Source organism: Harpia harpyja, chromosome Z (assembly GCF_026419915.1).
Source record: "Harpia harpyja isolate bHarHar1 chromosome Z, bHarHar1 primary haplotype, whole genome shotgun sequence".
NCBI classification, from domain to species: Eukaryota; Metazoa; Chordata; class Aves; order Accipitriformes; family Accipitridae; genus Harpia; species Harpia harpyja.
Genome location: NC_068969.1, coordinates 929,842 through 946,282, shown reverse-complemented (window position 1 = coordinate 946,282; position 16,441 = coordinate 929,842). Strand labels below are relative to the sequence as shown.

The following is a 16,441-nucleotide window of genomic DNA, read 5'->3' as shown; positions in this document are numbered from 1 at the left end:
CGCAGAGCTGTTACCACCACTCATGTAGACACAACCCACGATCAGAAACGCTCAGGGCAAGCCTGTTTTTAACAATGTGTGTCAGGCAGTAGAGTAAACAGATGAACATTCAGATAGAGACAGCAGACAATAAGGGCATGCCCAGACAAAAAAGCTCTCCTGATATCAACCAAGGTATAAATTTATAACTCCTCATGTATGTCAGTATGATCCATGATGTAGAGAACTCCCGCATAATGGAATAATTTATTCTCAGCTACGAGGAGCCGAGGTACAGGCATTGTCGATCACCTTGCGTTTCAAGCCCTGCGAGCACCCGGGGTTGGTCTTTTTTCTTCTTTAAACAACTGCCCCTGTTATTTCTGTCCTATTTGCATCTTATTAACCATCTCGCATTTAAACGTGGACATCTGAAGCAGCTGCATAAAATAAAAAGGACAAAGCATTACTCCAATCAAGTGCGATATCACCCAACAGCGGCAGCGTGTAAAGGCTGCGTTTTCCTTCTCCGTCTTTTGGGAGGACATCATGTAGTCTGCTAACTCAATCACTTTATTTGGGCATAGGAAAACTTTTATTTACAACATGTTAATTAAAAAAATATTTGACAAAAAAGGCATACAGTATTTTATACTAAAAGAATAAAGATTTTTATTAAGCACTGTAAGTTGCATTCAATAGCCTTCAAATACACCACACCACAATCCATCTACAACCAATCAAACCCAACAGTAGTTCATTCTTGCACAATCCATGAGTTGGGGCAGAACTCCCTTCAACTTACATTAAGATACCTACTTAGCTCTTGCGGGCAGGGAATGGGGAATTACACCTCATTTCTGATCACTAATGTGTGATGAAGAGCATCAGGAGAATTATATGAAAACGAATATAAAGAAATGATTCTGATTTTGAAGTACATTAAGTTTGGAAACACTAACAAAAACATCAAAATGATACAGGTATATTTGCTTATACTAAATTCTTGATGGGAAAGTTCTCAAGAACAAGCCATTTGTTTCCTGCTACAGAAGGGGGGTACTTTTTTTTTTGAAGATCAAAGCTTTTTTTTTTGTTTTTCACAGAATTTCATATTTGCTAATATGAAGGCATAAAACAGCAACAGAGAACAATAATGCATACAGCAATGAGTACACCAGGGTAACGTTGATATTCAAAACGGCTAGATAATTTTTTTTTTTTTAAGTTTTAGAATAAATGCAACAGAGGTCAATAATCACAAAATTTTAAGGTTAGAGCAAGATCAGTCAATGACTAAACATAGTTAACATCTTTTATAGGACTATTACTGATTATTAGCTTTTTGTTTTGCAAATGGGCACAGTACTTGTAAGAATGGAAGAAAGAGGACAATAACATGCATAATATTAACTACACACTTTAAAAATTATGAACCATGCAGAAGTTTAGCTCAAATAGTAGTACTAATGGTCTACGTCTGATTCAAAACCACATAGTTCATTGATCACGGATGCATGGTATTAGTCACAAAAAGTTTCAGAACACATTGTGTTTATTTTGAAAGGTCATTTGCATCTTCTATGATTTCAAGTTTATCTCCATTTAACTTGCTTGTAAAGTATGTATGATGTATATTTAAAAATCAGCAGAACTGCAATATTACTCTATAATTTTTAGTTTCGATAGTTTGCACATTTTAACACAAAAGAACCACATCAACGGTGATGAAATTTAAGAAAGAAAAAACTGTGGTTGTGCCTTTTTCCCCCCATAATCATGAAATCAAAGCCTTAAAGAAAGCTTTATTGTGACACAGTAATGCAAAATCAAATATAATGGCATACATATGGTGCCAAGTACTAAAAATTATATTTTAAGCTATATATACTTAAAGACTGCCAAAATTTGTTTTCTTTATATTTCAAAAAACAAAACTACAAGCTTTTGTCATAACCAGTTTAAACTTTATGTATACTTCATTTTAAGTGCGGGAGTCAAATGCTCTTCATTCTCTTTCTTTTTTGTTTTATTGTAGCATTTTGACTACAACTGGTTAAAACTAAAAATGTGTTGTTTAAATCTCTGACATCAAAGAGGGATCCGAATTTCCAAAGTCCTCATTTTTCTCTTACGGAAAGGAAAAAATGTACGTAACTGTAGGCTCTCTTTCTTTCCAGATATTCCTAATCCTGACCCTTCCCAACATCCTTCACCCTCTATAAAAAATAAGTTTACTCTTCTTTTTTTAAGACAGTGGCCTCAAGAGTATCATCTTTATGGCAAACACTGTCTGCATTTAGTGCATTTAAGTGAGGATTTGTATTGCACATTTTAGAGTCATTACTCAAGGCACTTTCAGACTGATTGGAAGCCCTGATGTCTCCTGTATTCCCATTCATCTGGGAAGCTGGTTTTTCCTCATTCACAACTCCATTTTCAGCCAGGGATCCATCTGAAGACACAATTGAGGATTTAGATTCCTCTGATTTTGACTTAAGTTCTTTGGCTACTTCTTCTGCTGAAGCAGCATAAGGAGGTTTGCCCTATTTTTTAAAAAAAGAAGAAAATTACTGAAGAACCACTGCTATATATTTACAATCTGTTACAATAACACTATTAATAGGCAGCATGCAGTGTGCAGAAGTATCACAAGCGAATACCGAGTATTATGTACTGCTGAAATAAGAAGTGGCATACAAAATAAACAGCACAGCACAGATGAGAAAGAATTTTCAGTATTTCTGAGTGCCTTCTAGCCATGCCTTCTGATGTTCTTGTGGTAAAATGCCCTTTCTAACTTTGATGCTTCAGTTATTTCACAATGTAAGAGCTACATAAACATCTGGAAACACCAAAACTGAGAATCAATATACAGCTTAACTCTGCTTCTTGGTTCATATACATTATAATTTAATGATATGATTACATGTTATTCAAATACAAACCAAAACTTTTTTCAGACAATTTTTAAAGAAGTGCAAAAATACCATGCAGTATTATCTATACTAGTCTATATGCTTCTGAGATTAGGCAAGTGACTTCATATGAAAAGCATATAGTAGAATCTTACAAGACTGAGTATAGCAATAAAAACCAGATTTATGCAGCATTAGAATGTATATTCAGTTTTTAAGTATCTGCAACAATGAATCTTAATGTTCCAGAAACATAATAGGCTTTAAACAACAAAACAAAGTAAGTAGGTTGGGTTGCTAAGAAGCAATGTACTTATTATCTATCATGCTGTTAACAAAGTCAAGTACTGAGAAATGACTTAAGATACGGACATCTTATACACCTCAAACAATAGCAAACAGTTTCATAGTGTAATAATCTGAATTTTTACATACTAGAAACAGTGTGGTTAGTACTTTTCTGAATTGCTGAAAGATTTTGCAGTTGAGTAAGAACTCTTGTTCTCTAGCATCAGTATCACAAACCTTATTCAGAAAACCATAAAAAAATCTGCAGTAACATTGCATAGGTATATGACTGGCATATGAGGACAATGAATATTTAGCACGTGTGTAAATATACTTCTTTACAGGCTTTACTAAGTGTTAAGTTTTAGATTAAACACATGCTTCTGTTTCTTTCCAGATCAAGAGTGAAAGGTCTCACCTTGTGAAAAAATAGGCATGTCTTATGTTTAATAAATACAAATTGCTTGTTTCAGTCAGATCCTCCAGCCTTTCTTCATATCGCCTCATAAGGAGTATCAATAAAGCCACTGCAGGGAAGATCTTACTTGGTGTAAATACCCATGTCTGAATGTGGCCCTGAATGGGCACTCTTTCCTTAACTGCCCAGGTTTGTAAGACAGGGAAGTACACTGTTGCCAGTTAGTCTTAACTGGGTATCAAAATCTGCTTGTTATACATTAAGTTTTCCAAGTTCTCCCTGTCACATGCATTTTAATTCACCTTTTCTCTTTTCCTGTAAAAGGAACATATACTAGGGTATAGGGACTTCATGACCGTAAAATCCAATGAACTCAGGACCAGTCAATAGAAAATGCCATTTATCTTTCTTCTCCCTATCACAGGCACAATTTTAGACCCAGATCCTTGTGATCGCAAGTATTTACCATCCAAATTACATATAATTAATAAAAATGTGAATACCCAAACTTGCTGACTGTCTGTCAAGACTATCTACCATCCACCTACAGGTGCTATCTGAACTACATTTACAGATGTAAACCTGTAGTAAACCCGGAATATTTGGGAGCTCCTTTTCAGGACTTCCTTTATTTCATAGGTTAAGGTATTTGGAAATTAGATACTATATAATTAACATAGTGGTTTCTTTTCTATTTAAAGTAAAAGATGTAAAGCTTCAAATACATAGGTACATTTGTAGACATATATCATCTGCAGACACAGAAATTTAACGAGAAAGAAGTATTTGAATTTTTACACCTAGAAAACAGCAAGCTTTACTGGAAGTTAATAGTTGCTTCATTATCCACTGGAGAACACTCCTTCTCTTACTGTCCGATACCTGCAAACACCCCCCTACTCTTACATACTAATGTCTCCATGACAAATTGCACATCCATATGATGTATTTATTGTGAAAGCTTTCCACCTATTTACTACCCATTCATCCATTACCACTGGGACTTGCATCAACATTCAAAACTGCATAGCAGCAAGAACAATGGAAAAGGGAAGAAAACATAACTCCAAAGCAATTGGCATTTAATATGAAACAGCAGTTTGCTTCAGATATATTTAAAGGATCCATGGAAAAGACAAAAGCCATGATCCACAGACGCTTCATATGTTGTCACCGAAAATGAAACTGTGTGCTTGTGGGGGTGAAGACTGGTCTGTTACTTCCTAAAAATTTAGAGTAAGTTCTTACATTTGGAGCCATGCAGCAGCAAAGATCCTTATACTGCTACTAATTTTTCTTCATGAGGTCGGACCGTGGTCCCAGAAAAGAAACTGGGAAAGAGTGGGGGCAGGAACAGAACAGCTAATTTGTTTCAGCTTTGTATTTCTCCCATTTTCCTAATTTTTCTTCTGCTCCCACGGCTGGTTAGAGCTGTGTAGGCACAGCCTTCACATCGAAATACATTTTTCCACGTCTGTCTTTATAACCAAAGTTTGCTTACAATTGCGATGCAACACTAGCCTGTCATCCGCCAGTGGTTGTGCAGCTTACAGCTTCAACACATAGGAAAGATCATTGTAAGAAGCACTTATCTTTTAAAGTTGTGCTTGTCAGTGTTAGCTGGTCTGGAAGTCCATACATACTAGTCTGTAAACTAGAGTGTTTTGAAGTCAGGCACATGGCTTTATTACCTGAATTGCTCCCTGGCTTTTATAACCTCTCCCATAGTACCTTCCGCCTCTTCCAAAAGTTCTTATCACTGGAGTGGAAATAACTCCTCTAGGACGCCTGTAAGTTTTGAGGAAAAGGAAGAAAGAAAAATACATATCAGCTTTGTTTAAAACTGCTTTAAATTTTATTTTGCTGGAAGATTTTTTTCCTACCTTTACTGTCTAGTGACTAAAATTTAAGTTTCTTTAAAGCAGCAGTATGACTAACTAATTCAGAATTACAGGGTTCTACTGCTTGCAAGTGTATGAAACCTAACAAACCTTTTGTTTTCGTAGCAATAAAATGACTATATCTGTATTTCACTTCTAGAGAAACAATAAATGAGTACTTTCAAGCTTTGCAGAAACATTTTCAAAGTGTCAAATTATCCTTACAGTGCTTTAAAAACAGAGCTCAAAATACTTTCACCTTAAAAAATTATGCAAGCAATTTGAACCATTTATAAGGCCATTTCTCCCATTTAATAACACTTCCCACGGATAAACATGCTAGACAGACAAAATCAGATAAAGGAAAGGAAGGCAAAATACAAAATTGCTTCAGTTTTGACGGGTGAATACAAAATTATCTAAGAACCTGGGGGAAAAAAGGAGGCTTCAGTCATATCTGATGTGTAGCAATTTATCAAATTTGGATGCTTTCAAATGGAGGCTTCCAACTAGGACACATCAGGTGGTGGCTTTTTGATTTGATTCAATAAAGATTAGATCAGATCAAAACAAACTTTCACTCAGCTAAAACTATTTTAATGCCACCAACTGCTGAAACTCAAATTCCTAATCATTATGTCAAGGACTACTTCTCACCTAAAAATTCTTTCTGTTTTCTCTACTAGAAATACGTGACTGCTCTACTTTTCCTCCAAATCCACTGCCCCAATACCAGGAGGTCCCAGCATGAAGACTGACCCCTCTACAGCTGGCACAGAGCAGCCAAGTGCTGCTTAGGTCCAGGCCTGCATCCAGCCCAGTTTCTAAGCTGCATGGGCTGCAATTGCACAGTTTGCCATTCTGGCAACAAATGACAGCTGCCATTCAACTGAATCTCATGTTCCATATACCTGACAATTCCCACATGCCAGCAAGGTCTCTGTGAGCTGTACAAAAAACCACCTGAAGAGGAGGTAAGCTTTTCTGTAGTGCTCCTGCTTCCTCTGCTGCTGTGCTGCAAAAACTGAGTTATGCTGAACTGACTCAGTGGAGAAACCGATCTGTGCCATGCAAGTCCTTTCACACACACTGCAAATTCCCACATTGAGCAATAAGAAATTAAATACTGGGATTTAAAAGCAACAGCAAAGAGCTGTGTTTTATATTTGAGTAACTATCACTGCATTCTTTCCAAAGATTTCAACAGGGCTTACCTATCCCATTTGCTATTTTTTTACAAGGTCAAAGTGTACCCAAGTAAGATTTCTCCTACTCAGAAAAATCACACTAAATATATTGAGGGATTGAAGCCAATAAAAAGCAGGTGGTATAATTTTACACAATAAGAACAACATCCAAATTCGGCGTTGCACAAAGACACGAGACAATGGTGTAAACAAGCCTGACATGATCCCCTCTGCTGTAACAGATAAAAAAAATGAAATAGAAGTGTGCAGGACTAGGTGATAAATTGCAGACAATGTACTGTGCAGTTTCCTAGGAGTCTTCTTTAGTAAGAAACAGCATTTGCCAACAAGGACCCCAATCTTTAAAATGCCTGTCTTTAGACAGAACACAAGTATTACTGTGTTTTCCTACTAGGTTTTATTTTTAGTATCAACTGACACAACAAACAGATAAGCTGCCTGCAGTAGTTTTGCCCTCTTTGACCAATTCCAGTAACTCTACAGGTAAAGAATTTAACATCATTTGTGATCTGATGGCGAGAGGAAGATCTGGCATTGACAGTTTTCCTGTTGTTTTGAGGTGACAACTTGCACCCAAACCTAACTGCCCAAAGATAGTACCTCCAACAAAGAAAATGTACAGATATTTTATCCCCTAACGCAAAAGCTATTATTGGAGATTAGCATTTCTCTGTTGTAAAGGTACTTACAGGAGCAATAACACCCTTTCAGTGATTTGACCGCTTCCCAGTTAAGGAGGGCTCTCAATTTAGGACTTGCCAGTGTTAGTTCCTGGCTACTGATGTTTTGCATAAATTCATGTATTTGCTTCTTCAGAAAATGGAGGAACTCCTATCCTGTGAAGGCAGTCAATGGTACGTGTAAATGTAAGCCAGATCTGAGCCTGAAGGTGTCTCCAGATCATCACTCAGGGTGCCTCAGTCAGACAGCAGTCTTTGTGTATGACAATATAAATTACCCGGACGCTTTCTGCAAACAGTACTGCAGTCAGTGCATTTAACTGAAGAAAAGTCACAAGCTCCGTAGTAAGCCAGATTCTTCTGTTCATGGTTCCTCATGAAAAACAGAACTTAAGACCGCGCACTAACCTCAATTAAATGGTGAAAAATGTTATTTCATCCACTGAAACTGAGGAGTAAGATTAAAATACCCAAAGGAGCCTAGTGCCTCATCACACACCTTCGCTTACTCCCCTGGTCTCCAGCTGCTATTCTGGAAGAGCACAGGTGTCCCACGGACCCCGCTAGCCTGCATAATTAGCTGACAGTTGTCTGAAGCATCTAAAACAACACTAGATGCTTATGTGTTGGCAACTGAATCTCATTCTAGAGAATAAAATGTTCCTACCTAAATTTGGTCCCCTCAAAGTGTCAGCTCTGCTCTTCCACCAATGCTGTTTTCTGCTGAACTTTTTAATCTTTGTTTCTGCTGTTCTTATCTCTCCCTGTCCCCACACCAGCAGCCTCTTTGCTTCTCCCCCTGCTCCCATTCTCCCAGGGCTTCAGATCCAACCGTTTCCTCACTCAGTCCAAGACGACAGGCATTCCAACAGCTCTTGCTGACTTTAGCACTATGCTTTATAGTGCACATTTGATTAAATTAATGGATAGAGAGGAATTCATGCAGTTCAGACTTATGCTTTCAGATGGCTGCTTCCTAGCTCAGGATGGCATAAACACACCTACTTTACTCCATACCTTTAATATAGTTAAAGACAGACATAATATATATATATATATCACATTACCTTGGGATTGTCTCCTATAATAGATACAATCTTAATTAAAGATAAGACAGTTCTGTAAGGGACAGAACAATTAAGCCTATGGAAAAAATATAATTTTAAAAGGACTAGGTATTTTTCTAACAAAGTATCTCTTTTTCAGAAATGTTGTGCACCTGTAATTTCAGCTGTAGTGAAATGAAGTGGAAGAGCTGAAGAAATTAATATTCTTTTAAGCACATCTCCCATCATGACTGTAGCAGAGAACTATTAAACCTAGAAACATCCTTCAGGTGTTTTCTGCTTCACAGAAGAATTACATAATGGAGTTGTTAAAAATTTTGCCATACTTTTTAATAAATGTTCTATTATGACAAAGAAAGTAATTGAGTGCTGTGATAGGTTTGATCGGGTATAATGTATTTATTGATTTCATGTAAGAGAAAGCCCCCAAGTCATTTCTTCATGCAAAACAATCCAGTGTGTGTGTGTATCTCTATCAGATTGAGAGTATGAATTTTAGTTGCACATAAAAATGCTTATACTCATCTGAACAACTGATTAAGAACATCTTAAAATGAATGTAAATGCTTTTCTTGAATACTCAGTGGGTATAGTTTACCTAACGTGTCCTAAAATCTGTTGTATGCAATTTCTAACTTTTCCCCGTTTTGCTTTTTTCCCCAATCATTAAAATACATATGGAAAGTACGTTCCACAAGATTGCACTTACCCTCTTGCTGGTCCTCCCACAGAAACAACCTGCAGAGGAAATGGCCCTCTACCCCCTCGTCCACGTCTGCTTCCAGCCCAATGGCCGACTACAGTGCCGGCAATTTCAAGTTTCCCTCCCTGAGAAGGAATAGGTTGGACTCCTGCACATAAAAGCAAAACCAAACCTTGATCTTCACAATCATAACATTAAAGTTACGAATGAATGGAAAACTGGTTTGCCCAGATTTTATCACATATACAGTTTCCTCTTTTGATACTGGGAGATTATTTCTCATTTTGCGGTCTTTCAGAAGTATTATAAATCCAAGAGTCTTTCTTTCCCCCCTTTTTTAAAAATAGATATGAATTCTGAAAAGAAAAATGATCTTACACGAGTACTTCAGTTTCAGTAATTAAAAATATACTTTAGATAAGCATTAAGAAACTGAAGTGAAATTTTACAAGCTAGCTGAAGATTATTTTTTTCCTGCATTCCTAATAAAGAAGTAATTTTTGCAGGTTTAAAATCACTTTTTAGTGAACACCAAATACCAGCATAAGACACACAAATTATAATTGCTATAAACAACTCACTAGGCAGAATTATCTGTTGAATGTTATACAGAACTATCTGTATAACGACACTAAGTTGTTATAAAAATATAGCATTTAAACTGATCTGGGTGTAAAAGGTAGGTTTATCCTTTCCCTACCAAGAAAGCAGCTAAAATTGCAATTGTCTAAAATACAAATGTATCTTCTATTCAAGTTGCTCGTATCTTTACACCTGTGTTTTGTCCTTAAATCAACTCTGGGGCATAACACATTTCAAGAAATCTAGGTAAGTGCAACTGAGCCAGATGTTACTGGTAAGACCATCAGCACTGAAAGGGTTACAAAACACAGCATTTATGCAGCCGCAATTAGTCTTCAAACGTTAATACACTAGGAACTAAACTACTGATTAAATTCAAAAAGGTTCATACTTCCCTGTACAAGTCTTTCAGCTTCAAATGCACATTGTTTACAGGGGCAAAGTTATTCACACAACGAAGCATTAGAGGAATGTTTGCTCTTAGGATAAAAGCTCAGAGGCCAGAAAGAACAGCTAAATATATGGAAAAATTTTACCCTGAACAGGGGATTGGAATTAACAGGTTTCTATTGTCCCACCTCATACAGGAGACAAGCAATGGCGTAAATCTCACGCCTGTGTCCACACCGACACTGATGACAGCAGAGAACGGGTTAGCAGTAACACCGCAGTCCGTCATTTCTACGTTGGATTGTTTTTGCAAAAAGCTCGACTGCCCCCAAATTTAAAAAAAAGTAACTGTTAATACAGTCAAGCAAAGTTCAGCTGGTGGCAGATTCCACCCTTGCGCTTTGAAGCACAGGAGACAGCCTGTCCCGTTTTTACAGGTTTTACGGCTCCCCTGTGTTTGGAGGGGGGGTCTAGGCGTGAGAGAGGCTGGCGCTGAGGGGGCTTGTGGCAGGGACCTGGGGGGAGCGCCTGGGAGAGCAGAGAGGACAGCAGCCTGGGCAGGCTCTAGAGAGGGAGAGCTCAGACAGTTAGGGGGAAAGGGAGACCGGCAGTCAGTAGGAAAGCCTCAGACCAAACCGTAAAGTGAAGGAAGCTGTTGCCAGAAGCTCTAAGAAAAGGGGTTTGGGTATAATTACCGCCCTGAAACTTGCTAGTCCTGTTGCTGTCATTGCCAGAGAAGGCTCCGGAGTGTCCTGCCGCTGCCGCCACCCGGAAGGCCCGGTAAGCGCCTGTGGCTACTGTTTCCCCATAAGGGCCTCCGAAGCCATAGACTCCTGTTAGACCCAGGGTAAAGAAAGACAGGGGAAAAGCTGTGAGGGGGCCAGGCATCCGGGAAGGCCCCTCGCAGAGACGCTGCTGCCTCCTTCCACCCTTCCCGAGTCCGCAGGGAGGGCCGTGCTCCTGCAGGCTGGGCTCCTGCAGACAATGCTGCTCGGGAGCAAGCCACCGCCGCTGAGAAGCCCTGGCCAAAGCTGTCCTGCTGCCTTAGCGAGCACGGGGTCTCCTATCCAAATAGCAGGCCTTGAACCTGGGTTTGGAACGGGCATCCCGACTTCTATGGCATAATGAGCACTGTAAAGGCTTGCAACAATTTTTTGGCACTGAGCTCCGACGGCTACAGTTGTGGCACCCCAAGAGCACCTTACTCCCAATGTCCGGTATCAGTATACCCACGGGTCTTGGTACCAGAGAGATTTTGAGAAAGGGAATAATTCTAGAAACAGCCTGGAATGGTTGTATCGGTATTTAAACTCAAGGGTGCCAATGGTTAAATAACTGTAGCACAATCCAGAGGGGTGGGAGGGAGGAAAGGTTGTCTTCAACCCTGGCAGTTAAACTGTGTCCATTAATTTAGGCATTTTTAATATTTATAAATATAAACATTTTGAAGCAATGTACAGTGCAAATAAGAGCCTTTTCATATCATCCAGTGTTGATTCATTTCTCTTTTGTCTATTTCATACAACAGCAGTAAAAATATTTTGATCTGGCACAGTTACTAAAAATCCTGATGGAAATACGCAGCAATTCAACACATTCCATATTGCTAGGCTATGGCTAATAAAAGTGACAACAAAATACAGTGATTGGCATATGGCAACACATGCCAACCACTTGCTTTTATGTATTTTTCCTACAAAATTGAATAGACAAATCAGTTTGTAGTTTTGGGAATGTGAAAGAGAAGGTAACGCTTCACACCAACATGTTTTGCACTGCTGTCCCATCACTTACCAGCAAAGCCTCTCCCCCTGCCCTGAGGTGGTGGGACTGGCCCAAAGTGCCGAGGATACATAGAAGCTGGATAGAAAGGCATGGCAGGTGGAGGTGGGAAAGGGAGAGGATGGTTCTGCCTGGAGAAATTTAATCCTTCTAGGATGCTCTGACGCATCTTTTCAACCTTGGCTGCCTGCTCAGCCTATGAATAAAGAAAAGGTCACAAAGAGATGTTAAAATTCTGATTTCAATTGTATAAAGCTAGATTTACACAACAAATTCAAAGAAGAAAGCAAAATAATAGAAGAGCAGATAACTACTGCAACCAACTTCCATAAAGCTAGCTAGAAAATTACAATAATCTGTCTTGTATACCTACTAATAGTTCAATGATACTCGAATTGTTCACAAGAAAATCTTTATGTATCGGCAGAGAGATGGGAGTCTAAATACCGAGATAGGTTAGAAGTTGATAACACAGAAAACAGTTTACAAGTTAAAAGGATTTTTCAAAAAGGAACCGAGAAAATTCTGTCTGCAGTCACCCGAACACTTAATGCAGCCCTTTAAACAGAATAATCATCATAAACCTGGACTGCAAAACAAAGTCTATGTAAACAGGCCAAAGCATGCCTGGAGGCTAACGAGCCTGAGAGGGACCACAGCCATCACCAATATTTCATCTATGATCAGTTTCCCTTGAGTAAGAAATAAGAGGAGGTAAGCTTTTTTGTTAAGATTTCATACCTCCCAAGAAGTATATTATAAAAAAAAAGTTTTGGTCATTCAGTAAACTGTTGATTTTTATCCGTTTCCTGTTTTTATGGTTAGATAATAACCTTGCATGATTTGGGTACAACAAAAAACTAATTGATTTGTATTTTAAATGGTCGTAAGAAACGTGAAAAGATTTTGAGCTTAAGGACCATAAGAATGACTTCACAGTCTGTAAAATAAGTTAGATATCACAAAGTTTCTTTCACTGTAAAGCCACTGCAGCTTAGTCCTTTGTGAGCCTTGCTAGCTTGACCCAAAAAGACAGTACTTGAACAAATGACCAGAGAGAGTTTTCTACTCAGTTGTTCATTACATCACAACTGCATTCAAGTGTCTGTTTACAGAGAGAAAAACAATGAAATTAAAATTTATGTGTTTACTGTTTCCAAATCTACCAAAATGCCATCTCAATCATCTATAAGAGATAGGAGAGTAAACAGAGCTGAAAAATACCTATCAGCCATTCACCTCATATTTCTCTTTTAAAAGTAGAGATGATATGTGAAGTAAATGACTGATAAACCAACCACATCTAACACTTCTGAAAATCTGGCACACTTGATACTCTGTAACACTTCTGAAACTACACACCTGACCATCACAGAGGTCAATGAGCGGAACTTTCTCCCGGCTTGCTTTGATGAGCTTGGTCTGGAATAATTTTCCATCAAAATACATCCACGGACAGCAGTGCTCCCATGGAATTGGCTGTCCACAAGCATCGTTTGCAAAAAGCGCCATATCGACACCACTCATAAATAAAGCAGACAGCTGAATTCCTCGGGGATCGAGATTCTCAATCTGTTTAAAAAAAAATTGTAAATTTAGTAAGGTAATAAAGAGATGTAATTCAAAATTATTCCAATAGTTACATTATTTTCAGAACTCTTGGAAACAGAGCGAGTTTAAGAGGTTGTCCAGACTTTTCACGTGTAATTGCCAGTTTGACTAGAAGAAAGCACCAGAATCTATCACCTCTCTATGCAAAACTGCAATACTCAGGAAGGCTGTTGTTCCCATCCATCCACTGCAGAGGTGAGAGATAAAACAAAAAACCTCTATTTTCTCAACCACAAAGCACAAGAAATTATTTCTAATATTTCTAAATATATTTTAATGTTTTAACTCAATTCATTATCAAGAAGTCAGTAAGTTTTAAATAAAATACTAATCTTTAATTTGTGGCATGTGATGTCTAAAACATGTAAGATGCATACTTTAGCTGCATTAAAATAATTGATAAATATGCAGTACAGAGTTTTTCAAGCAATGCTGAAGCATGTTATAGCAAGGAAAAGCTTTAAAGACACTTAGAGGAAATTAGCAGTAGAAAATTTCATTTAAAAATTATTTCAAATAATCTTGTGCTTCTGAGGTATTTTGTAGAAAGTTTCAGGAATGAGCTCAATGTTAGCACTCAATTTTTCTTCCCGTGTATCACATTTTGCTTCCAACTCCTTTATAACGGATTTTCTATTAGCTTGATTCAAGATATTGCTGTTAGAATGCATCTCTTATTAATGAAGTAATGTTTATGCATACACCAGCTTTATTTAGGGTGCAGGATAGATACACAAAGGTAGAATTAAACAGTGAATAATAGCTGGTGGTGGAAGCAATAAGGGATTTGCTAGCAGTAAATACATTTTTAGCTCTGGCATAAGAAAATATCACTAAGACTGTTCTCTAAAATACTTCTGAAAATATCACCCCTTTCTTGGGAACATTTTCAAGACCTTAGTATTAAATTTTAAAATTAAACTACATTACCTTCCTTATGCATAAGCAACCTTTAAGATCCAAAAGACTATCCAGATCATTTTGCAGATATGCAGCTGGGTTCAAACTCAGCTGCTCTTTCTGTCTGACTTCAACAAAAAGAGAAGCAGCTGCTTCATACGAAGACAGTAACAACATTACATGAAATATTGCATCTTTCAGTAAATCAACATGTATTATGGAAATGATCCATATTACTCTTCATGTATGATTTAAAAATAAAACTTGGAGAACAATTTCTGTTAAACAAAAATATTGTATGCTGTTTATTGCTTGCCTTGTCTCTGCCTTTCGTGTTGGAAAAAGTATTTTCTCTGGTAATTCCTTTCTTAGATCCCCAAGACCAGCAATTTTCACAGTGGGGTTTCCTCCTCTTTGCATCAAATCTTAAGATAGAGGCAAGACTTTGACAACGCTTACAGATACCTTTGCCAAAATCTCCACCCCTAAATGTTATTTGTTTATTGTGTTATTTTGAAAATGGACATTGAAGACTAAGTGGCTGATACACTGCTGTTCTTTGATGCATCCAGCCTTGCCTACAAAACTCATCTGAATTTCCACCGATACCCAGGAGAGCTTGGGGTAGATGTTTTGAACCATGCTCTCGTGGTTCTCATGAGACTTTAAAAGGCTCTCTGCAATGCTTGGCCAAGCCCAATGCTTGTCACCTCAGATAAGCTACGTACATTTCTTCTGAACATATAGGATAACTCATTGTCAGTTCATTCCTTTGGCAGAGGTTGGCCACATGCTTCCCTGAAGACAAAGTACTGCTCTTCATACAAAGCAGCCAACTGTCATCTTTGGACCAGAATCTCCGGGGTTCTGAAAGACCCAGTAAGCACACAGGGCTTCCAGCATGAACTTCTAGTAAACACCTTGAAAAGGAGTTCCAGCAAACACCCAAATGATTCTCCTGACAGACAGGATCTACATTCAGGCTGCTTTTAGGGAATTAGCCACAATGAGTACTCCTCAAAAATGTGTTCTCAGGAGTCTAATGCACTTATAATCCATGCCAGCAGCAATCCAATCCTAAGTGCTGAAGCAAACAAGCAGTCTTGCATGAACTCATCAGGTGTTCATTATAGCTGTCTTCATCCTGTGTTTCTTCAGATCTTTTTCGGCAACAAGGGAAAGGCCAAATAAACGTCTTCCTGTTGGATTTTATTTATTTATTTATTTATCATTTTTGCTTTTGACATTCATTCTTTGGTATATGGGAAGAGGATTGTGTTTTTCTGTTAACTCTGCCATTACGATTGCTAACACGTGAATTCTCTACTTGCTGTGTGACAAGTTCAAATAGATTCTGAAGTGGATTCAGTTGTTTTCTTCCCCTTACATTTATTAGTACTTCTACGGTTAAGTGCTGAGTTTCCACAAGCAGATTGATTTGGTTTATAGATTGAGACTGAGAAGCCCTTGCCAGGGTGCTACATGCAGGAATGCAACCCAGATTCTGCTCGTCACCCACAGAAGAGAAATAGTCACTTGCTGGCTTTGAGAATGCTCTTGCAGACTTGGTATTAGTGGCAAAATATTCCTCAGAAAAGCCTAATAGCTGTAATTACCGTTTCTTCTGAGAAAAACGGTGCTAGGATTGCTGCTTTTGTCTGTGCCTCTCTGCAGTGCGTACCTGTGAATATGAACAAACTTGGGAACCAAGTACCTTCTCCTTCCTGATTTAACTAAGGACAGCATGTATCCAGGCACTGCTAGGAGCAGAACTGGTCAGTAGACTTTCCTGACCTTCCCTACAGTACCTAAAGACTATCTATCTGAAATGACTTCTTCAACATGAAGTTGCATGATGAAGAGGCGATCAGCATGTCATCTCCTTTGCTATGTTGATCATCCATGCAGACAGGAGATAAGATGGATCACTTCCAGTTGTGCATGCCCTAGACATCCTAATACCTCCCATAGTTTCCAGTTATCAAATACACTATTGGGCTTAAGATACATTATGTAGAAAAAAGTATCTAAAATT

The 16,441-nt window shown here is 38.2% G+C and overlaps 1 protein-coding gene across 3 annotated transcripts in view; it reads right to left on the bottom strand.

Annotated features, from left to right (window-relative positions):
- Positions 1-626: 626 nt before the first annotated feature.
- Positions 627-16,441, bottom strand: part of FAM120A (family with sequence similarity 120A) — a 56,278-nt gene continuing 40,463 nt past the window's right edge. For 2 of the 3 annotated variants that reach the window (XM_052778323.1, XM_052778322.1), the window contains exons 13-18: positions 13,258-13,467; positions 11,908-12,091; positions 10,809-10,946; positions 9,148-9,289; positions 5,295-5,391; positions 627-2,525 (exon numbers count right to left, since the gene is read on the bottom strand). In XM_052778323.1, coding sequence (XP_052634283.1) covers positions 2,214-2,525; positions 5,295-5,391; positions 9,148-9,289; positions 10,809-10,946; positions 11,908-12,091; positions 13,258-13,467 — 1,083 coding nt within the window. In that variant the 3' untranslated portion in view covers positions 627-2,213. The remainder of the gene's footprint in view (positions 2,526-5,294; positions 5,392-9,147; positions 9,290-10,808; positions 10,947-11,907; positions 12,092-13,257; positions 13,468-16,441) is intronic. The other variant, XM_052778324.1, reaches the window with a different exon arrangement.